We start from the raw sequence: 24384 nt of genomic DNA, 5'->3' as shown, positions 1-24384 counted from the left end.
TTTGGCTAAAGGTTAATTTTTTGGGCTTATGGGACCGTGAATGTGCAATTTATAAGTTAAGCCCGTTTGTAATTGTAGGCTTATTAGTTAAAAAAAAAAAAAAGATGCTTGAAGTCCGGACTAAATCTGACCCGGTCCAAGCTCACCCTTCGTGGTATTCAAGTTCTTCCAACGTGGCGGTGGCAACTGACCCACCCAAAAGTTCCTGGTTAGAAATTTCATGGTATTCAAGTTCTTTCAACGAGGGGGTGGCAACTGACCCACCCAAAATTTCCTGGTTAGAAATTTCAAGGATGATCTTTCAGCCTTTTTCTTACTTAGATATTGATATGCAAACAGAAATTTTGTATATAGAAAGATGTGGGGAGCTTCTATTTTAACACAAATACTATATGTTATTGATCTTAAGTGCTTGGCCAAGTGGTAGTAAAAACTTAAAAATAAAATTTAATATCTCGAATTTGAGTCACTTAAGGAATTATTTTGTCCGGTCATTAATTTCAGAATTATAAGATTAGTCGAGGAGTGTGCAAGTTAATCCATATATCCAGTTTTAATATTTTTTATCAATTGACAATTATTATGTTGTCTTTTAAAAATGTCAACATCCTATTATTTAGATTTTTATATATATATATATATATAAAATCCGAATAATTTATCTATTGGCAACCATTTGGATTCATTGACGTGAAAACGTGATCGCATTTAATGGTTTTATCGGGCAAATGTGAGAAAAGCTTTTTCCACATAAATTCATTCAGCTCATCCATATTGCTCTTGGCTGCTAACTGCTAAATTCTAAATGGGGACACAACACAGGCATGAAATGACTACATTTATACAAAGCAGATAAAAGGTTGGCCTACCCTTGGGTCTTCTCCTATCAACACCACATACTATAATATAACAGTGGAACACATTATGCATGCGTGTTCATTTACAATATTATATATAATAGTAATGACATCGTCACATGATATTATCAATCAATGAATAACTTTAAATAAAATCAATTGAGAATCATTTTGTTGGTTAAGTGGGAGACAATGTCAGTCCTATCCCATCCATTTAGTTAGAATCATATTGACTCGGTGGATGTAAAACCAATGTCACTGTTGCACCCAATTTTTGTGTGAACCGATTTTCATTCTTCCCAAACAGGCCCCAGGCCTCCAAATGAAACACCATAAATATGCCAAGAGCAGCTGGTCTTTCTACTACACATCCACTCCACTATCTTCCACAGAGCATTCACAGGTCTTTGTTTGTTTGTGGATAGGAAAAGTCCATCAACTCTTTTCCAACAGTTGGTTGTCCTTCCACCTGGCACTCATTGTCCACACCCCCACACACAGTTTTTTTAATTGCACAATAATGTTCATAGAGAACTAGCTATTGGCTCACAAGATCAGAGGAACAATTAGTTCTCTCTCTCTCTCTCTCCCCCTGATTACTTTTCATGGATCCAAAAATTCTCTTTATACTCTCATCCTTTTTATCTCTGTCACTACCTTCAGAAGTTGAAGCAGCAGCAATAGCAAACTCCCAAATCACTGTCATGGGTATTGTTTACTGTGACATTTGCTCCAACAACACCTTCTCCAGGCACAGCTACTTCATGCCAGGTTCTAAAATTAAAATACCCATTTCTACTTTCAAGTCCTTTTTGGTCTGGTTTTTTCATGTATTCCATTGTATTACCAGGTGTGGAAGTTAGAATAGATTGCACATTCAAAGCAGTTTCTCCGAAAACTACAGAACAGATTTCATTATCAGTCAACAGAACTACAGACAAGAATGGAGTGTACAAGTTGGCAATACCATCCGTTGATGGAATTGAATGTGCAAGAGAGAAAGCAATGGAGTCTTCATGCAGGGCAAGCTTGATGTGGAGCTCATCTTCTTCATGCAATGTTCCTGGATACAGAACGACATCCGATGAGATAGCAGTGAAATCAAGACAAGCAAATCTCTGCATTTACTGTCTAAATGCATTGAATTATAGACCATCTAGGATAGATATTACCTTATGTCAAAATTAGGAAAGTGTGTACTTGTCAACTTCTTTCCATATTTGCGCCTAGTATTCCCTTGCATTTCCATCCTTAATGGGCTAGTATCGAATTAGGATCCTCTACTTGCACTCTCTCCTTATCTCTCTACTAGCTATTGTATAAGATGATCCAACGATTCAGATTGGCTATTTTAAAAATAAAAATAAAAAAATTTGTATTTAATTTTATTTTTTTAAAAAAAATAGATAAATCTGGACTATTAGATCATCTTAGAGTGCATCTCCACCTTTACAAGTAGAAAGGCAATGATAGATTGCAAGTAGAAGATCTGGACTCGCTAGTACCTAGTATATCTCACAAAAAATTTAATGTATGTACGGCTTAGGTCTATGACCATGTGTATCCCTATTTGTCATTTTGTTACAATATATGCAAATTATGCATGCATTATCCACTACAACATTTTCTTAGTTTAGTGACATTTGAAAGTGCCACAAAACTACTCTTCTAATGACATTTTTTGGACTTGTGGCATTTTGAACAAGTGCCACTTCTATCGGTGCCACGGTAGATACGAGTGCCACGGTAGATACTTGCAAGTGTCACTGCACCATCATGGCTAAAAACTTTCAATGACATTTTAATGTCATGGTAGCTATTATTTGTGGCATTATCAAGCGCCATTAAAGAAAGAGTTAGTGACACTTATAAGTGTCATTACACCATCAAAACTAAAACCTTTCGGTGACACTTTAATGTCATGGTAGGCACTATTCGTGACGTTATCAAGTGCCATTCGTGACGATAATTCGTTGTAGAACAATTTGATCCGCTCTTGCAGAGACTCGAACCGCCAACCTCTCGCACCATAAACCTTATACACCACACTCTTCCCACTACACCTCTATAGCACTATATGATTATATATGCAACATATATTATTTATATAGTACATACATCTATATTAATATAAAAGTATATGTATAAACATAATTATTTTATTGAACATAATTTATGTAAAATAAACTATTTACTAGTAAAATAAAAAAAGGCCACTTTTGGCGACTAAAAATATTTTTTGGTCGCCAATTCTATATTTTTGGCTACTCATTGTTTTTTAGTTGCTAAAAAACTTAACTTTTGCCGACCAAAATCGGATTTGGTCACCGAAGATGCACTTTCAGCTACCAAAATTTTGGTCGCCAAAAAATTTAATTCCCGCCTTAGGATTTTAGCTCTCCCGCGCTAAAAATAACCGCTTTTGGCGACTAAACTTATTTTTTAGTCGCCAATTATAGACTTTTGGCTACTAAAATTTTTTTAGTCACCAACAAGTTTTACTTTTGGCTGCTAAAATTTTTTTAGTCGGTAAAACCCATATAATCAGTGACCAAACTTATTTTTAGTCGCCAATTGTAGACTTTTGGCTACTAAATTTTTTTAGTTGCCAAAAAGCTTTACCTTGGGCTACTAAAAAATTTTTTTGTCACTAAAACCCATATAATCAGCGACCAAACTTAGTTTTGATCGCCAATTGTAGACTTTTGGCTATTAAAATTGTTTAGTCGCCAAAAAGCTTTACTTTTGACTACTAATGCTGTTTTGGTTGCTAAAAGCTATACTTTCAGCGACCAAATTTTTTTTGGTCAGGAAATTTTGTCGCCAAATATGCTTTTTCCTGTAGTGTATATTGAGTTTAATTTATTTATTTTTAATCATTTACTGCAGTGTAAAAATTTTAAAAATATATTGACATTTTTTATTTTTTCAAAAATGCCATTATAAGCTTGGAAAGTTTTTGACTTAGCGGCATTTCTCAAAATGCTATAAAATATTTGTTTATGAAACTTTTCACATAAGTGCCATAAAAAGTAATTTGCACCTACCTAGTGTCCTGACATTTTTTAAAAAATGTCATTACTACTAAAGTTTAGTGGCATCTGTTGGTAAATGTCACGAACATAATTTTTTGTGTCATTATTTTATTAAATGTCATAAAATTGATGTGACATTTCTTTATTGAAATGCCACTAGAGCCTTATATGTTTGTGGCTTTGTGGCATTTATCTAAATGTGTCACCAAATATTATTTTTGTGGCATTTTCTAAGAACATGTCATTAGTATAGTGTCACTAAAGTGTGTTTTTGTTATAGTTTTGTGACACTTGTTCATTGAAATGTCACTAGAGCCTTTTATGTTTATCGTTTTGTGGCATTTTTCAAAAACGTGCCACTAAATATCATTTTTGTGGCATTTTCTAAAAATATGCCACTAGTGTAGTGCCACTAAAGTATGTTTTTGTTGTAGTTTTGTGACACTTGTTCATTCAAATGTCACTAGAGCCTTTTATGTTTGTCGTTTTGTGGCATTTTTCAAAAACGTGCCACTAAATATCATTTTTTGTGGCATTTTTTAAAAATATGCCACTAGTGTAGTGCCACTAAAGTATGTTTTTGTTGTAGTGATCCAGAAAATATTATGAAGGGAAGGGAGTGGATTGATAATTATTGTAATTCTTCAAGTAGCACATGGTTGCATGCACAGTTTTTTCTTCTTTCTTTTTTTCAGTGGCCTTGTTTGGCATGCCAGTGTTTTAATCAAAATGTCAAAAAATTAGTAAAAAAATCAAAAAATGTATAACTTATACCAAAAGTCAAATATTTATTTTTCTCTCTATTTTTTGCACATCTTTTCGTAAAAAATTAAAAAGTTATTTCAAACATTCTAGTTTTTTTACCTCATATTTTAACCAAAAAGTCAATGAAGAGATAATTTATTAATCAATTTATGAATTTTTTTTTTTCCCTTATTTACTAGTGAAGAGACAAAAATTTATAATTGACAGCACAATTTATGGTAAAGAAGAGGAATGCTAGGCTATGTACCAACATAGAAGTACTCTACATCACAAAAGCAAAGCAGAACAATTAAGGCAGAATAGGGAGACAAACGAAAGAATAAGGGGACACCTCTCCAGTCTCCTATGGGAGTAGACCAGGTCTAGGCCAGTGGAATCCATTTTGATGTTTCGAATTCTTTATTTTATAAATTTTTTGTATATATAATATTATTGAAAAATTTAAATCAATTCAATAATTAGGACAATATGATTTTGTACTACTTGTTTGCTAAAAATAGATTAATTTTAATTTTTGAATGAATGATTTAGATGATGAACAACTCAATCAATATTGAACTACATATCTTCAAAAAAAAAAAAATTACAGGAGCAATGCTTCTTTTTTTTTTTTTTTTTTTTGTTTAGACAGCCATAGAAAATTTTGAGTGGTTGACTGACAAGTCAATATTGTTAGAGATACCAGGGCCCCGCACCATCTCTTCTGGTTCTCTGTCCCCAACACCTCAACAGGATCTGGATTCTCTGTCATTTTTACAGTTTTACTTTTATGCACCAATGATTTAAGTTTTTCACTTCTGAAAATCTATGGGTTTATTTTTTTAATAAAGGTTTTGTGATTGGTTTTGGTATTTTAAGATGATTTGAGGATTGAGTTGAGATGGACCTGGTCAATACCAAGGACTTGATCGATCTAAGGGAACACAAACTGTGAACCACCATTTTCATCATCAAATTAACAACACAAAGACAAAAATAATAATATTAGAGAGAGATGGAAAAGCAAGGAGGTAAGTGGGTTGTGCTGGTTGGTAACCTTCCCATTCCAAGGTCACATAGCACCAATGCTTGAACTCAGCGGCACCATTCTTCACTCAAAAGGCTTCTCCATCATAGTAGACTAGCCCACCCCCTATGAAGCACGGATACTTCAAAAATGGTGACGTATCCGTATCGGATACTTATCGAATACCGATACTCCTCGGATACTCGCGGATACGTATCGGATACTTCTTAAAAGTATCGGATACTTCTTAATTAATTTTTTATTAATTTTGAAGTATCGGATACTTAATTTTGAAGTATCGGATACTCGAAGTTACATATTACTTATAATATTTTGTTTAGTTCTTTCATAAGAGGAATATAGTGAGAGCTTAAGTAATAGAATTTGTCAAATTGATGTATCCTTGTTGTCTCTCTCACTTCTCTCTCGCTTTCTCACTCTCTCACGTTTCTTCTCTCTGCTCTCATTCTTTTTTTGGTGTTGGCATGTAAGGATGATGTTTAATTTGCATTTGCATTTGCATTTGTTTTTGCTTTTAGTTTTGGATGCTTTATGAATGTTTGAGCATTTTTAGGTTAATAGGAATCCCTCTCTTTATTTATTAATTTACTTTAAGTTTTATTTTCATGCATATTACATTATTAAAATCACAAAAAAAAAAATTATGAATGTATCCCCGCTGAACCCATATCATACTTTTTCAAATTTTGACATATCGCCATATCCACATCCCCATATCACCATATTCGTATCCATACTTCCTAGACTATCATTGATGACTTAAAAAAGTATATTTGCTGAAATTTTTATCTAAGAATGGTTTTTTGGCTTTGGCTTTAGCTTTAGCTAAGGTCTTGTGATATTCACTGATGAAAGGGAACAAGTTGAAGCTATTGACCTTGAAGACTCTTAGTTTTGTAGGAATCTTTCTTCTTTATCAAGTTGTATTTTGCTTTAAGTTTTATTTTTATGCATACTGCATTACTAAAAATTGTTAAAATAATATTTTTTACGAACGTACCCCCGCCGTACCCGTATCCTAGTTTTTCAAATTTTGTCGTATCACCGTATCGTATCGTATCCGTATCCGTATCCCGTATCCGTATCCATGCTTCCTAGCCCACCCCAAATTTATCTCTCTCAATTCTACCAACCACCACCCCAACTTCATTATCCGATTCCCCCGGTGGGAAATCTTCCAAGGCGATGATTTGGAGTCACTGTGGTTGGAATTCTTCAAAGAGGTTGGGTTGTGAAATGGGCTCTTCAGGAGGTTCTAGAGCATAAATAAAGCAGTGTTGGGGTTTTTTTTTGGAGTCACTGTGGTTGGAATTCAACTCTGAAAGTGTTTGTGAAGGAGTTCCAATGATATGTTGGCCGTGTTTTGGAGACAAGAAGGTGAATGCTAGGTGCTTGAGGGGAAATAGAGAGGGCTGTGAGAAGATTTATGGTGGACAGAGAAGAGGCAGAAATTAGGCGAAGAGCTATCGATTTCAAGGAAAAGGTAGAGCTTTCAATGAGGAATGGTGGTTCTTCCTGCAATTCCTTGAATGCCTTGGTAGAACTCATCCTGTCATTTTGAGCATTCTAGGCGCGCAGTGAAAGCAGAAACTTAAGGATCTGGATTGTATCTATCTAAAGATGATTGATCATCCTATGTATTAGATGGGTTTTTAGACCAAATAATTCTTTGTGTGTTTATGTTTGTGTACTGCCATGTTTAATTTCCTTTTTCAAAACTTCAACATGGTTTTGGAATTAGGAGTAATCGATCTTAGCAGTGTGATTTCAATCACAATGAATTCTGTCTAAAAATTCCTCAACTCTCCATGGCGTGCAGGTCATTTTAGGTTCAGTCACATTTTCATTTGTTAGGCAATGCCAAATCATAGATTTTCTTCAATTTCTCGAAAAGAAAAAGAAAAAGAAAAATAAAATAAAAATACAAAATCCAAGACAAAGGAACCCTACTTCAAAAGATCATATATAGCATATACATGGCTGTTGTAGGAGTTCTAATATTTAGTTACTTTATTTCTCTTTGATATCTCCAATCTCTATATCTCTACCAGTTCTTGGAATATCTTCATGGCAGAAGCAGGCAAACCGAGAAGTACATTGATGTTTTTCCTGGCAATTCCATGAGATAAGAACAATATGACTTCCTTCTCCGGTAAAGCAACGGGTCCAGATAGGATAGGCTCTCCCCATCCAAAATCTGTAGTGTGGAAACCTAACCTAGACCAAGTCGTGATCAGAAGGGAAGAAGCCAGAGAAGGCCTAGCTCTTGTTACTTCAAAATAATCCATGGCCGATCTCATGTAACTGTCGGTTGCAATCTTAATTGCCTTCTGAATTAGCCCCGCAGCATATGATAGTGGATTCTCTAGTAGTTCACCTGCTTGGCATAAGGAATTTGTTAACACAATACCATTGCCAAAGTAGCCTTTTGGTAGTGGTGGGCTGAATTTGGATCTTCCATCGACAGCGAATAGGAGTTTTGTCTGTTGATTGGGCAACAACTTCAGTGATTGAGTTCGAGCTCTCCATACAAGAGCCGAGAGAGCTTCAAAAGTAGTGCATTTTTCAAGAATCCCGTCTTCCAGGACTTTTTTCTTGAGCTTTTCAAGCTTCTCGGAATCGAAACAGAACGACCTGTAAAGCATTTCATCTTTGTAAAGCTCACCGGTGCTTGACAAGTCTTCAATCTCTGCAAATTCATGGTGCTGATACTCTATTTTGGGTGGGTTCCGAGCTTTGAGTATGCTTCTGTCAAGGAACGGAGGGACACTAAGTGGCAAGCCTCTGGCTGTTTCGCCCCATGAGTTCACAAATTCCATGGCACCAATCCCATCAAACATGCAATGGTTCATGCACAACCCTAGAACAAATCCTCCACATTTGAACATGGTCACCTGCAACATATATAGATAAAGAACTTTTGATACCCTTTCAGACTTCCCATATTAAATTCATGCTCTGGGAAGAAAAAAAGAAAATATTTACTACTATATTGTTTGAACTTTTCTGGGATAGTCCTTTCTCTTTACTTACAATAGCTGACAAATAATAATTGTGATTGATTAACACTAGGAACATAGAACTGGACACAGAATGGACACAGGTACTCACAAGTGTGCCCATGCCCGATTATGTGTCTAGTTTCTGTATGCATAGTGTTGTTCACTGTGATTAGTAGATAATTTACGTCAAGTAAAAGATATTTAATATAGCAGATGACTCACAGTCTAGAAGGGGGGGGGGGGGGGGGTGAAGTTATGTATTTGAGAAATTTAGAAACCTGAGCCGCCAGAGGAGGCATCTCTAGTATGTTCTTTGCACCCGGAATCTCATAAACCAGCTTTCCAAGAGTCACAGGATCAGGTTTTGTTATGTCTCCAATCTCTTCAATTTTGCAGTCTGCCTCGGCCTCAACAAAAACAGCACCCTCTTCGGTGCAATCCACCACGAGCTTTCCCTCCGGACTAATCGTTAGTCGCCCAGCAAGTGGATAGTAGTGAACAAGAACCTTCTCTAAGGCTTCTCTGATGACTTTCCCGGGCTTCTCATTCCCTTTCTCTTCTGACTTGAAGCAGTATATAGTACGAACTATTACAGCTATGTTCTGATCAAGGTTTGATAGGAAGTACAGACCCTTCTTTGTCTCCTCTGCGGGAGGAACCAACGTAGGCTGTCCTTGCTTCACATTAAGCTCAAACACATTCCCATTAGACTTGTCCATTGAGACAGACTTCTCAAACTCCACAAACAAAACCACAATGCAAGAAAACAAACAATAAAGTGGAGAAAGAAACTTTGTGATGCAAAAGAAAATGACTAAAGTGCTTCTAATAGTACATAGAACTTAAGAAAACTAGGCCAGAGATAGTGGAGTTTCCAGAGAAACAATCACCGCCAATTGACGAAGTACCAAGAAATTAGAAACACACGAGTCTGGCATGGGATTAAAGATATATAAAGTTATATATTTCTAGTAAGAGAATGAGCACAAACGAAATAAGTTTTACCAATTCAAGAAGGTGAGTAGAAAGGGAAAAGGATAGGTGTTTGTTCCTGATTGGCAAGTGTGCAAAGAGATCTTTGGTTAGGCCACTGGTTGGCACCAGAACATGACTAATTATGACGTGAAAGAGTAGAACATATGATTGGTTGGTTTGGTTGGTTGGGGTTGGTATCCCAAGCATGAATATTTGGTTGTATACATTGCTAGTTTCTATTATCACTGTCCTGACGAGGCATTAGATAGGCTTTGCTTACTGAATCACACAAAATGTGGCTATTCTTTGCCAACTCGGCACTCTTATGTTTATATTTATATATCTACTAGCAATAGTCCTATGCCATGTGCGACCACCAAAGAAAAAACAGTACACATAAAATGCACAAAACTCACTTGCACTAGAACAAACCTGCATATTTGTGTAAGATTTCAAATATAGATTATTATTCAAATGTTACATTTCACAACTGTTTGTTCTACCAATTTGTCATTTTGAAGAAAGTCAGGTGAACAAGAAGAGTGAAAACTTTGGCATGCCAGAATCGTTTAAAGTTTGCAATTGTCTTGAAGTGCTTGACACTTCTCTGTCTCCGTAGATCATATCATTAAACCAACAAGGATCATTGACACTGACTTGCTCTTGCCCTTTTTTTAAGACTCCTGATGCTTGACACTAACTTGCTCACCATAATTTCACAACACTCCCCTAATTACTCCAAGTTAGAAACAGGCAAAAAGTATTACGAAATTACTGACAATAAATGAGACCAAAAAGATAAAAATACTGACTAATCAGCATAAAGCAAAAGAATGAATAGGGCATCAAATTTCAGAAGTATTCAAAGTAGTATGTTTACAAACCTCCCAAAGTTAATTTCTTTCCCCGTGTTTCATATGACCACATAGGATCCAAGGAAAATTTGAGTACAGGAATTTTTACAATAACATACATATTCAAATTCACTTCAAGATCAGACAAATATTAATCTAGAAGAAACCTCCACCAATACACAGAGGGAAGCAAAATTTATTAAAACACAACTAACACTTCTTCATCTGCCTAGGCAATACGGATTCAGCTATGGTGAGTACGGCTTGATGAAGCTTTCGCCAGAAGTTATCACAAAAATAGAGGACTGTGCTGGCCACCTGACTCTTGGGGCACTTCGATGTCAACACTCTTAGCTATATGGATCTTTTCATTTTGTCCCATCTGCTCTTGTTTGAAAAAGCAACATGTAACAAGAACTTTAACAGGAAAAAGGGGGTCAGATTGGCTGTGAAAAAAAATCATGCCTGGCCACATTTTCTTAAACAAGCAATCCCCTCTTCCAGATAATCTTCTCTGCTAATCCAAAACTCCGATGCATCCTGCATGAGAAATCAAGGTTGTGTTTGGTAGAGTTTTAGAATTATGGTTTGAGAATATAGTTGTATTTTGAGTTTGTGAGTTTTAAAATTATGATTTGAGTGTGAAAAATTTGTTTGAATATTAGTTTTGAATTGAGTTTGGAATAATTGATGTGACATAGGATATTTGATTCAAAAACTTACAATTCATAACCAAACACACAACCCAAAATTCTATTCAAAACTCATAAAAAAAATTTAAAAATTCAGAAACATATTTTTTGTTTAATATATAAAAAAATTGCATTGTTCCAGTCAACCGGCCGGACGTTTGGGAGGACGACCGGATAGGCCAAATTTCAAAATTCAAATTCAATTCCGGCATGAAACGAGTTTTCAAAAGTGATATGAAATTAATTTTTGAAAGTTATTGTAATAACCCCGATCTGTAATTAGCCACTAATCCGTAATCAATGATGCTAATGAGAGGATTAAAATAAATTATGTGTTTATTCTGTATTTTGCATGATATTTGGCTTTCTTTCTGTTGCCTGTAGAAATATCTGTTTGGATTTTCCGCTTTAATATGTAAATTGAAAGCCTTATCGGCATCCGAAACCGAAATTGATAACGTCATTATGTTATTTGGAATTTTTAGAACCTTGTGGCAAATTTTATTAAAAATTGATTCAGTCTGATTCGTTAGGTTGCGTTTGGCAAGCCTTATTTCTAATTAATACATTTTTAGCACCCTAGCTATATATGTGAGCCTTTAAGCTCATTTGAGCTCATTATCCCTCATAACTAAGTGCAAAAATCTAAGAAAACATTTTAGAGAGAGAGAGATTTCATTCTAGAGAGAGAGAGAGGAGATTGAAGAGAGAACTCAAAGATTTGTAGGTGCTCATCTAAATTGTGCAAGTTCTTAGCAAGACCAAGACTCTAGGTAAGAATTGAACCCCTAATTTATGAATCTAAGTCACCAACTTGAAGATTATGAGTTTAATTGTGAATATTGAGCCTAGGATGAAGATTTGAGTTACAATTCATACATGCATGCATAAATACATGAAGTTTTGACATGTTAAGCTTGATTTTGGGCATCTATGTTGTTATCATGAGTTATTTGGCACATGCATGTGTAATTCATCATATTTTAAAGCTTAAATCCATGTTTTGAAGAGAATTTCTTACATGCATCATTTCTTACATGCATAGAGCTTATGAGCTCAATTTGCTAGTTTCCTGAGTTTTGAAGAAAAGAGTTTGAAAGATTTTACATGCATGCTTTGTTTCTTAAATTTCAAGATGGAATATGAGTTTTTGGCAAAACCTTGGGCTATGATTTTATGAAATGATCCTAAATTCTTCATGCTTTACAAGTTTACTATGTTATCTCAAGTTTTGGGGCCCAAGAGATGTGTTTTGGAAGGTTGAATTCGAGTTTTGAGCTTGGTGATCAAATCTGAAAATTCCAGAATTTGCATCCACGCTCGAGCGTGGGAGTTCACGCTCGAGCAACCACTCTGAGTGCGTGCACTCCACTCGAGCGACCAAAAGTTGGCTCGAGCATGAATTGCAAGCTCCCAGAAGTTTTATGTCGTTTACAGATCGCTCGAGCGAAGGAATGTGCGCTCGAGCGACCATTCACATTTTGCATGTCCGCTCGAGCAAGAGAGTCTACGCTCGAGCGGGGACCTTATTTTCAGAAATTTTGCCTAAGTGTTCCAACTCATGTTTTGGCATCCACATTGCATCTTAGGTATTCCTAAGCCTAAATTAAGCTTTGATAATGAGATTATGGATTAGAAACACACTAAGAAAAGAATGTACCAAGTTCCGAGACTGCAAGTGTGTGTGTGTGTTTTAATCAATGTGCTAAGTATGAACAAGAACCAACGTAATGAAAGTTAAGCTGTGTTGGCCATGTGAACGTGTAATAATGAGATGTGTTGTGTTATGTACTTTTGTGATTGTAGGTCAACGTCTGAAGATTGATTAACCTTTGCGAGAACCATTGTGAGTAACGTTATCGTAAAGATACGTTTATATAAAATTATGTTCCAAATGAAATTTGATAAGTTATGATTTCTGTTATGATATCTGTTTTACTTGAACGAACATCCAAGTTTGAAATCTATTATGGCATCTATAGGTAGTCCCAAGTCATGGAGGACGTCATGAAAATGCGGGTCTATGACATACAAGTTTACGAGATCTCGTTAACCACTTCATTGTGGTGATATGTGTTTAATCGGTATCCGGAACCGGTTACTCTAGTCGGAAGACGTTCTGTAATGTATTTTATGAAATGTACCATTATTATGTTCTGATATGAGAATGATTATGCTATGATCTGTTTTCTGCTTATGATATATTCGGATTTCGTTCACTAACCTCTTTACCTTAATGTTATTCACTGGGCTTTAGCTCACTGTTTGTATATATATATATGTATAGGTGAGCATTCTGGAGTTCAAGTCTGGAGACTTTTTGTCTAGATCTGTGTTCTGTTGTCAGCCAGCCATTGTGCCTCACGTGGAGGTTCCCGAAGTTTCTTGTGTTCAAGTTCTGTTGGTCCTGTGTATATATATGACTTGATGTAATTCTGTTGGCTGTACTTCAGATACTTTAATGTGTGTGGGTATAATGTATGATTGACTTTTGACTATGTATATAAATTTTTAAATATTCTGTTTCATATAAATCAGCACAGCTCATTGGACAACTATATTTATGTATTTGCTTCCGCTAGCCCCTTGTTATATGCTTATCTGTTCAGAGGCCTTCGGTAATCCAAAGATTACTGGCCGGTTACGATGCTAAACCTATAGGGGCGGGTTTGAGTCGTGATAGTTATAACCAAACACCATACTCAAATATAGATGTGGAGTCATGATTAAAACTCCACACCAAACACAGCCCAAATTTCTCCACATGCTTAACATCCAATTCCTAGCATTTCTGGTATCTAAAAATTTATTTTTTGTTAATAGATTCATTTTTCCTTATGTCGTTGTTTCTCTTTTTGCTTTCCATTTCAATTTGCTTTTCACAAATCTGAAATCAACAAAAACAAATGCTCCAAAGATTTGGTTAGCTTTAAAAACATAAGACATTCTCAACATGGTGAAGAAAATGCAAGTTAATAGAACTTATCACTGAAATTGCAGTAATGGCTATGATGTTGTACCTTCATAATTCCTGTAAGGACTGCACCTCCAAGGTACACCATATACTTTCTTTGTGGTGGGTCCTCTATACACAAATGTAGCTTCTGTTACAGTCAAAGCAGAAGAAGACCAAAAGAGTTGTTCACTAACCAGATGTGAGGGAAGAAAGGTTTGTGCAAGGTTAGAAATGGCTATACCGAGCCCAAAAAGAAAAGTTAAAAATGGTTGGCAACATTGATCTGTTGTCTAAGAAGTAGTATGTATCGCAAGTCAATATCTTGAGTTAGCAAACCATTCTAAGCTACAAATAGATGCTCATAGTAAAAAGTACCATCATGTGCAGTTAGCCTGCAAACAAGGATGGCCATGTAATATTTAAGTAAATCTAAAGACAACGCAAAAGAATGGAAGGACACTTGATTCAGCTCACAATACAAAGGCTTAGGAAAGCACGGTGTGTTCTGACTTCTGGTATATAGAGTATTTGGGTGGTGAAGATTGACAATGCCAGACATTGTCAACTTCAGGAGTTCCCCAAAAATACTTAATGTTAATTACACATCAGATTTACTGAGATAAATTTGAGTAGTGAGTTGGAATATGAAACGAAACCCTTAATACTAGACTGTATGAACAAATAAAAAACATGATAATTTTTCATTACCACAACACATGTAACTTCGTTATTACCTTCAACCCATCCTTGTTTCCCTTCAAAATAACTTCAAGGTAACGGTCTAAAATTTCTTTCTCCAAGCTGTAGAAAAAGAAATAATAAACTTTAGTAATGGCTTGGCACAAGAAACTACAGAAGCACAATGTTTACAGTCAATATGCCTACAAGAAATATTCTTCAGGACAAAAGATCCTAATGTATCCCAATAATAAACTTTAATTTATAGTATTGAAATATCAAAACCAAATGTAACCCTATAGTAAAAGAACAGAACTAAAAAAAAAAATCTTCTTAGGTTCTTACACAAGTGAGATCACTATTTGTTATTAAAATCAGACAGGACAGATGACTACTTTAGCTGTAATTTTGTAAAGCATGTGAAATGGAAGTTTCTCTAATAATGTGACAAGAACCTAGAGCCTAGAGCAATGAACTACACAGGTTAAGTTTTAAGAAATGTAGAAAGAGTGAAACATCCATGCAAATATTTTTTTATAAGTAAAAATTCATGCAAATATAACTTGAGAGAGACAAAATTAATATGGTTTCATCATATCACCAAGAAGAAAACAACATAATGATTTTCATTTTTGCAAAAAGGATTTAAATTTATTATCGACTAGGTAATCCAGGATACATAATACTCCCTCCACTTACAACTATGTGTTGATAGAGCTGCGAAAAACAAAACAAATTAGGGGTTAAAAAATACAAGAAAATAAACTCAAATACATTACAAAGTGTATATTGTACAAGGCATGAAGTGGTCACATGGTATAGAAAAAATCTATATTGCAAGACAATTGTATCTTCATCAAATTTGTAGAATATATATGTCATTGTTATAACTATTAAGATTGATAATACTAAAATGCTTTTAAGTAAAGAACTATAAGAATTATTGCTTACAAAATGACCTACATACCATCATATCGATGTCCATTTCCTGAATACAACGAAATACCATGTCAGTCATTCCATCACCTTCGACGTCTATGAGTTCCTGCAAGAAGACAACAATTTAAACTTCTACAAATTCCAACCTATCAAAGTATTATTAAAACTGTGTAACCTCATAGACCTAAAAATACTTGACTGAAATCAGCATTCTAAATGTTGAGAATGCTCCAACAATGTCATAGTTCATAGAAAACTCCACCAACAAAATAGCCTAGTTTTGGCAAGATCAACCATCAATTAAAAAAGATTTTTTATCAGAGCATACCAAGGTGATTAGGAGCATCTGATAGTCTTTCCCAATGGAAACTTTATATATTGACATAGACTTTGTTAGTAGAATTCAAATCTGATCTTGAAGAATTCAAATTTTCAGAACAACCATGCACTATAATCAAAATAGGCAAATAGAGATGAAACTCATCAAACAACATACAATGTTGAATTCAAGCTACTCATAAGTACAAAAAGAGAATATAAACCACCTTTTTTCACAAAGGTAAAAAATTAAAAAGAAAAGTAATATCCAAAAGAACCAGAGATATATGAAATAAAGAGAAATTCGAAGTTTCCATAAAGTTCTTAAAGATACGTAACTGAAGAGAACAATGCACTTACAAGAGTAAAAAGAGCCTCAGGAGCGTGGAACCGTTTAGTGCCAACTTTGATGACCCTTCCATCTAGCAGCAGATTAAATCAACTTTTCTTAATAAATTAACAAAAATACGTACAAATTTTAATACGGAAATGTATAACCTATGTCATATATATACATATATAAAGTGTGTTAATTTCCTAGAAAATGAAAAAACCAATGAGAAATATGAGACAAAAATCCACGAGTTAAATAGTAAGTACGCATAAGTAAATATGTTCAACTACTTTTAAACTAATCCGCATAATGGCAACCATATATGAAACTACTATGACATAATTTTAAAAAAACAACCATTGCTATTAATTGCTTTAAACCTCCTAGCTTGGGATATTTTACATGTCGCAATCACAGTCACACCATGCCCAAAAGGAAAGTAAGTTGAACAATTCCTAGAAGATTCTATATAATTACACAAATAGATAAGAGAATAAACTTCCAATATAATTCTTAACAAGGATGGTAGTCTCAAGTCCCAATTGATATTCCCTTTTGTAATCATAACTGCAGGAAAACAGATCTAATTTATTGTAATGAAACAAATCCCAAAAAAGCATACCAAACTATATGTTATTTCTTGACCTTAAATAGCAAAGCTTCTCTTTGATATCCCTAACAGTCTCAAAGTCAGTGGTGCTATTCATTGCATACCTTCAGAAATGAAAGTTTGGTGTTCCAATCAAAGTACAAGTAATTTCTGTTAAAGGTTACGCCCATTTTGGCGTCTTTCAAATATAATACACTACATATGTATTGAGAATAACTGATGTTGACCCTTACCCTCTACGTTGAAGCAAATAAACGAGATAAGATGTTATATGTCTGCCAGCAACATTCATCCGTTTTGTGAGATAAGGGAATGAGTAGCCATCAACAACTGGAACCTGGAGAGAAGATTTAGCCATCAACAACTGGGACCTGGAGAGAAGATTCAAGTAATTATACTTCCTAAGCAGAGATTCCCAAACTACAGTCACAATGCTGATGGCTCCTCCAACTTAACAATAGAACTATTAATCAAAACACATGAAATAGTGGAATACAACCAACCCAGTTGATACAGCAAACAACTCTATGGATGCCAGTACACAGCAACCTGAATTGCTTACGAACTTCATGAATCAGTTTTTTTTTTCCTTTTTTTGTACTCTTTGATAAGTATAAGGAAATATCATTAAAGAGGCACCAAGGAAATATCAACTATACATCAAAGCTATTCAAAATTGTCTACAAAATCTAAAGATTGGTCCAATCACAAAAAATGAACTTCACATATTGACTTTCTGTAGAGCCTGAACTGAAAAATATACCTATTAAGTTTTAAGACTATTTCATATCAACAAGGCTTATTCAGAAAAGTGGACCTTGAAGTTATTAGAGAAACATCCTAGTTACATGATATACGAATCATAGGAAAACATTTTGGTCACATTTGAACATCCCATGGAGTGAATCATTTCAATCAGTTTTCTATATGACTTAGAAGCAAAAATTGATTTTTAGAGAGAAGGGAAAAAAAAAACTACACAAATAAATAAAACATTATAAACATAGCAATTCAGCGAAGTCTAAGAATTTGTATCATATGATATAACTAATAAAATGGTTTTTTGTGTTATAATATGCAAATAATGTGAAAAATTCATTTGCATGAATGCCCACAGAAGTGACTAATTGAATAGGAACAAAGGGAAAATAAACAGAAAAAAGAAAAGAAAGGGCTCTTGATACTTCTAAAGGGTAATGCAGAAATGGTTCTTGAGTACTTTACCACATGAGTTACACCATCGCCAGAGTCAATGACTAACCCAGTCAGTAAACCTGAGAGAGTTCAAAAATATTTTTCAGGAAACCAATCTCATGCTGGAAAAGATATATTTGCAGATGACGTTGAATAAAAGCAACAACAATAGTAACATGGACTATCTTCAAAAGAGAATTCAAACAGAGTTACCAGGGCGATTTGTGTGTGTCATTTCCTTTGGACTTTAGAATGAAGTGAAAGATAGATGTCACGCTACACACACACACACACACACAGAATTCATGAACATTAAGCTTTCTAATTATTTCAATAAGCACCTTGAGCATAGAGGTGTTTGGGAAGAGCTTTTTTTAGCTTTTTTGGCTAAAATAGCACTAAAAAACAAAATGGACTAAAATAGTCAATAAGACAAAATGTCACATCAAACTCATAATCATTTTAGTTTTTCTCTCATAAACATCACATTCAACTGCAAAAGAATCCAACTATCTTCCCAAACACAAAAATTTTAGCCTCCTAAAATAACTAAAAACTAAAATAGCCTACAAAAATAGCAACTTCCCAAACACCCACAAAGTTAAAACAGCTTGGATTTGAATGAAGACACCAGCGAAGTTGTACTTCTCAAACATGGTCTCGACCTGTAATGTGACGATAAATTCAGATAAAGAAAATTGCATTGTGTGATAATTTATTCTTAACAACTATACGGAACAAAACTATTTGAGAAAGAATGATCTCAGACCCTTTTTTCAAGGTATCCTCTGTTAGCTTTTGATAAAACTCTCTTTAGAATGAACTATATTTTGTATTGAATTTTTATCACTTATTGATTCATCTATCTTGCCCATAGGCTTACATCCTATAAAATACATGAATATAAAAATACATGAATACAAAGAATGTATGAACTCAATGTATCCAATGCATGCAATGTATTCAATGTATCTAATGTAAATATGACATTAATTTTAACACTCCCCCTTAATGCCATATTGTGTGACACCCAACATTTCTCTAAAAAATTCAAATTTGTCCCTTGGTAGAGCTTTGGTGAAGATGTCCACAACTTGATCTTCAGTCTTCCAATACTTGATTTGAATCTCATCATCTTCCACAGCTTCTCTAATGAAATGATGTTTGATAGCAATGTGTTTGGTACGAGAATGGTAGACGGGATTCTTTGCCATAGCAATAGCAGACTTATTATCACACATAATTGGAGTAGCTTCACCTTGTTTCTCACCAAAATCATCCAAAAATATTCTTAGCCAAATTGCTTGTGTAGTTGCTAATGATGCTGAAATATATTCGGCTTCAGCAGATGATTGTGCCACAATTTGTTGTTTCTTGGATGACCATGAAATTACGCCCGATCCAAGAGAAAATGCATACCCAGAAGTGCTTCTCATATCATCAACACATCCGGCCCAATCACTATCACAAAATCCAATTAACTTTGCATCAAGAAATTTCTCATAAAAAATTCCATAATCAAGTGTACCTTGAATGTATCTCAACACTCTTTTTGCAACCCCAAAATGAATTTGGCTTGGACTGTGCATGAACCGAGACAATAAACTTGTAGCATACATGATGTCCGGTCTTGTAGCAGTTAAGTATAACAAACTTCCAACCAAACTTCTATAACAAGATGCTTCAGCTTCTTTGCTTCCATCTTCCTTTGACAACTTTTCATTCACAATCAAGGGAGTAGCAACTGATTTGCAATTCTTCATTTGGAATTTCTCAAGAAGTGTTTGAGCATACTTCTTTTGGCAAATAAAAACACCACCATTGTTTTGGTGGATTTCAATGCCTAAAAAATGATGCAATAGCCCCAAATCACTCATTTCATATTTCTTCATCATTTCCCTTTTAAAATCTTCAATCAATTTTTCATCACTATCGGTAAAAACCAAATCATCAACATAAAGTGAAACAATGAGAATACCAGTTGTACCTTGCCTCTTGATGTACAAAGTTGGCTCACTTTTGCTTCTTTGAAAACCCTTTTCATTGAAGTAAGCATCAATTTCACTATACCATGCCCGGGGTGCTTGCTTTAGGCCATATAAAGCCTTCTTCAACTTATACACTTTATCTTCTTTGCCTTTGACAACAAAGCCTTGAGGTTGATCAACATACACCTCTTCTTCTAATTTTCCATTCAAAAATGCTGATTTTACATCAAGTTGGTGCAAGAACCAACCCTTTTGAGCCACCAAAGCAATGATAGCTCTAATTGTATCAAGTCGAGCCACAGGAGCAAAAGTTTCTTGGAAATCAATTCCAGGTTGTTGTGAATAACCTTTTGCCACAAGTCTTGCTTTGTTCTTTTGAATAAAGCCATCCGGATTGAACTTTGTTTTGAAAATCCACTTCACACCAATTATTTCTTTTTCTTTCGGTTTCTCCACTAACTCCCAAGTCTTGTTCTTCTCAATCACATGAATTTCATCTTCCATTGCTTTCTTCCATGCTTCATCTTTAATTGCTTCTTCAAAATTTTCAGGTTCAACAATGCATAAATTGCATCTTGCATACACATCACTAAGACTCCTAATATTTCTTGGAATTGAACTTGGAGATGAAGAACTTGAACTTGGAGAAGATTGTGAACTAGCAATTGGTGACAATCTTTGTGGAGAGTCAAGAGTTGCAACATCTTCAACTTGTAGACTTTCCAATTCTTCATTGAAAGCAATGCTTTGATCTTGGACTTTCTTTTCCTTCCAATCAAAAGACGCCTTTTCATCAAAGAGAACATCTCTGCAAATAATCACCTTCTTTTGATCCAAACTGAAGAGTCTATAGCCTTTGGATTTTGAGCTATAACCCACAAAGATGCATTTCTTACTATTTTCATCAAGCTTGTGCCTCACTTCTTTTGGAACATGAGCATAACAAATGGAACCAAACACTTTCAAGTGATTCACCGATGGTTTCCTTCCACTCCAAGCTTCAAATGGAGTTTTGTCCTTAAGAGCTTTTGTAGGACATCTATTCATCAAGTAAACTGATGTATACACGGCCTCACCCCAAAAAGTTTTGGGTAGCCCCTTCTCATGTAGCATAGACTTGGGCATCGCCTCTATGGTTCTATTCTTTCTTTCTGCCACACCATTTTGTTGTGGAGTATACCCAACAGTCAATTGATAATTCTTGGAAAGATTGCTTCTGAAACTCCTTGTTGAATAAAAGAGAGAGCCTTTGAATCCTTCTTCCTTTGCTCTTTTAATTGGTTCTCTTGGGGATTTGTCAAAGCTTCTTCATCTTCAGGTTCCTCGAACCCATTCTCAACAAGTTCCCAAAGCTCCGTATAGACCAAAATAGTTCTCATTTTCACATACCAAAAATCAAAATTTTCACCATTAAAGATAGGAGCGGATACATTTTGGTTGATGGGATTCGCCATGGACGTCGGTTTGTTCTTCTTCGGGGCTTGTTTTCCCGTATCCGATCTCTACGCCCAGCTTGCTCTTGACCCAACCAAAGCTCTGATACCACTTATGTTAGCTTTTGATAAAACTCTCTTTAGAATGAACTATATTTTGTATTGAATTTTTATCACTTATTGATTCATCTATCTTGCCCATAGGCTTACATCCTATAAAATACATGAATATAAAAATACATGAATACAAAGAATGTATGAACTCAATGTATCCAATGCATGCAATGTATCCAATGTATCTAATGTAAATATGGCATTAATTTTAACAAGCCTTCTTCAACTTGTACACTTTATCTTCTTTGCCTTTGACAACAAAGCCTTGAGGTTGATCAATATACACCTCTTCTTCTAATTTTCCATTCAAAAATGCTGATTTTACATCAAGTTGGTGCAAGAATCAACCCTTTTGAGCCGCCAAAGCAATGATAGCTCTAATTGTATCAAGTCGAGCCACAGGAGCAAAAGTTTCTTGGTAATCAATTCCAGGTTGTTGTGAATACCCTTTTGCCACAAGTCTTGCTTTGTTCTTTTGAATAGAGCCATCCGGATTGAACTTGGTTTTGAAAATTCACTTCACACCAACCAGAAATTGCAAAGAGATTTTTTTCACTGCCAACACAAATAGCCGGAACACGTCAATGTACAATTAATGAACTACCTTCATTAAGTTTTTGTCAAATAAATTATAAGAAAGCCATCTTGTTATCTAGAAACAACACCACCAAAGTTCTGATGCATTAAGAAATAAGTGCACCTTCAGCTCTTGTTCCATGAGGGATTCTTCATAGCGGAGCATCGGCCTTCCCACCATGCAAGGGAATACAGAGGTGGCAAAGTTTTCACCTGCAAAACCACACTTGACATACTGCATTGAACATATATCCAGTCCAGTCTCAAAAAGTGAAAGAAGAAAAAAAAAAATACAACTTAATGGTGAAATCATTCAATATCATTATAGCTTGCTCCAATATCTCATGAACTTAAATTGCTCGTTCATGTATTTACTAATTACAAATCTATCATTCAAAGGGGCAATCTCAATTGCCCATTTCATATGATCATTCTATATCCTTAAAGGGTTGCTGCCAATCTTGAAAATAACAAAATCTTGCAGTGGAGGTCGAAGGTCAATCAAAGTGAACATTTTCCAAAAGTCATTCACTCAAAGACACGTACTGCCTCCATTCTAAAATATTAATTCCCATATTCTATTTTATATTATTCTAAAATATTAGTTTATTTTTAAAAATTAAGAAATAAAGTAATATAATTTTTTTATTTTGACCTCGTTTTAAATTCATTAATTATGACTATTGATATTATTAAAAAAAAATTAAAGAGTAATTTTAGAAATTTATATTTTGAAGCGTAATAATTGTATTTTTTAAAAAAGTCGGATTCCAAAAGGACAGAGTAAATAAAATATCCAGAAACATATATGTGTATATATATATATATATATTGTAAAGCAGATTACATAAAATCTAGCTGATTTTACAATGCCAAAATCGATCTCCAAGGTTTTCAGGTGGAAAGAATAAAGGGGTTATGACAATTAGATTGGATTGAACAAAGGAATGAACATTATGTTTGGGAGCTTAAGAGAGGAAAGAAAAGAAATGATTATTTAAATAATAAGAGAAAAGAAATGAAATGAAATAATTGTGATTTCTCTCCTTTTTGTTTGGATAAGGAAGAAATAAAAGAAAAGAAATGATTGTGATTTCTCTCATTCTTGTTTGGTTAGGTTTTATTAAGAGAAAAGAAAAAAAATTATTTTATGTTATATTACCAAAATAACTTTTTTATATTTTCAATCATTTTATTTCTTTTATTTTTATAGAGACAAAATTAGTATTATAAAAATAGTGATTTCTTTTCTCTTTCAATCTCTCTACTTTTGAGAAGATTGAAAATGAGTCTCATAAGAGAAATGAGTTTCTTTCCATTTCTCTTCATTTCTTTCAATTTCTCTCTACTTAAGTTATCCAAACAAATAAGAAAAATACATATCATACCATTTTTTTTCTTTTCTCTCCAAATCACTCAATCCAAACATAGCGGAAGAAATAAGTTGGAAAGAGAGAGATGTGTGGCGTTACCCCAGTGCCACTGTCGCAAATGACGACGTTTCCGATGTCCATGACCCTTTACACTTCAACTACTACTCTTCTTCTTCTTCTTCTTTTAGATGATCAACCCAACCCCCTCGCCTCGATCGCTATACACCTGATTCTCGGATGATGTGTGAAGAACTTAGATAATTGAAAAAAAAAAATACATAATTTAAAATTTTTAAATAATAATTAAAATTAAAATTGTCATAATTATAAAATTTATGAGAAATAATTGAAGAATTGATGGGTTATAATTTAAATAATATTATAATTAAAAAAATTAAGGGTTGATTATTTAAAAGTTATATTTACAAATGTTATGGTAATTCAAGTCTTATTTAAAAAAATTTGAATCAATAAGATTCTATTTAGTAAAATTGAAAATATTATTAGTTTTTCTCAATTTTAAAATTAAGAATATTATCAATTTTGTATACTAATTTATCAGATAATTGTTTTATTAATTGATGGGAAAAAAAACAGAGCGTGTGATTAAACGTTTTTGCCTTTCTACTTATTGCTTTGATTCGACTATCCAATAAAATCGAGA

The 24384-nt window shown here is 34.3% G+C and overlaps 2 protein-coding genes across 2 annotated transcripts; one reads left to right on the top strand and one right to left on the bottom strand.

Moving 5' to 3' along the window:
• Positions 1-1107: 1107 nt before the first annotated feature.
• Positions 1108-2482, top strand: LOC114285189 (uncharacterized). Its single transcript, XM_028228217.2, has 2 exons — positions 1108-1628; positions 1708-2482. Exons 1-2 carry the CDS (start codon positions 1463-1465, stop codon positions 2043-2045), a joined length of 504 nt encoding a protein of 167 aa, XP_028084018.1. The 5' UTR covers positions 1108-1462; the 3' UTR covers positions 2046-2482.
• Positions 2483-7530: 5048 nt separating this feature from the next.
• Positions 7531-9761, bottom strand: LOC114285233 (omega-hydroxypalmitate O-feruloyl transferase). Its single transcript, XM_028228256.2, has 2 exons — positions 8965-9761; positions 7531-8578 (listed from the first exon to the last, which is right to left on the bottom strand). Exons 1-2 carry the CDS (start codon positions 9403-9405, stop codon positions 7721-7723), a joined length of 1299 nt encoding a protein of 432 aa, XP_028084057.1. The 5' UTR covers positions 9406-9761; the 3' UTR covers positions 7531-7720.
• Positions 9762-24384: the final 14623 nt, after the last annotated feature.

Source organism: Camellia sinensis, chromosome 1 (genome assembly GCF_055761805.1).
Source record: "Camellia sinensis isolate YWXY chromosome 1, ASM5576180v1, whole genome shotgun sequence".
NCBI lineage: Eukaryota > Viridiplantae > Streptophyta > Magnoliopsida > Ericales > Theaceae > Camellia > Camellia sinensis.
Note: the sequence above shows the minus strand (reverse complement) of the source record. Positions and strands in the feature narration are given on the sequence as shown.

What these genes read in the sequence shown, in the direction of transcription:
- LOC114285189 (XM_028228217.2), top strand. Translation starts at nt 1,463, where the DNA reads ATGGATCCAAAAATTCTCTTTATACTCTCATCCTTTTTATCTCTGTCA. An exon ending in GCACAGCTACTTCATGCCAG is followed by an intron (nt 1,629 to 1,707) that starts GTTCTAAAATTA and finishes TTGTATTACCAG; the next exon opens with GTGTGGAAGTTAGAATAGAT.
- LOC114285233 (XM_028228256.2), bottom strand. Translation starts at nt 9,405, where the DNA reads ATGGACAAGTCTAATGGGAATGTGTTTGAGCTTAATGTGAAGCAAGGA. An exon ending in TGCCTCCTCTGGCGGCTCAG is followed by an intron (nt 8,579 to 8,964) that starts GTTTCTAAATTT and finishes TATATGTTGCAG; the next exon opens with GTGACCATGTTCAAATGTGG.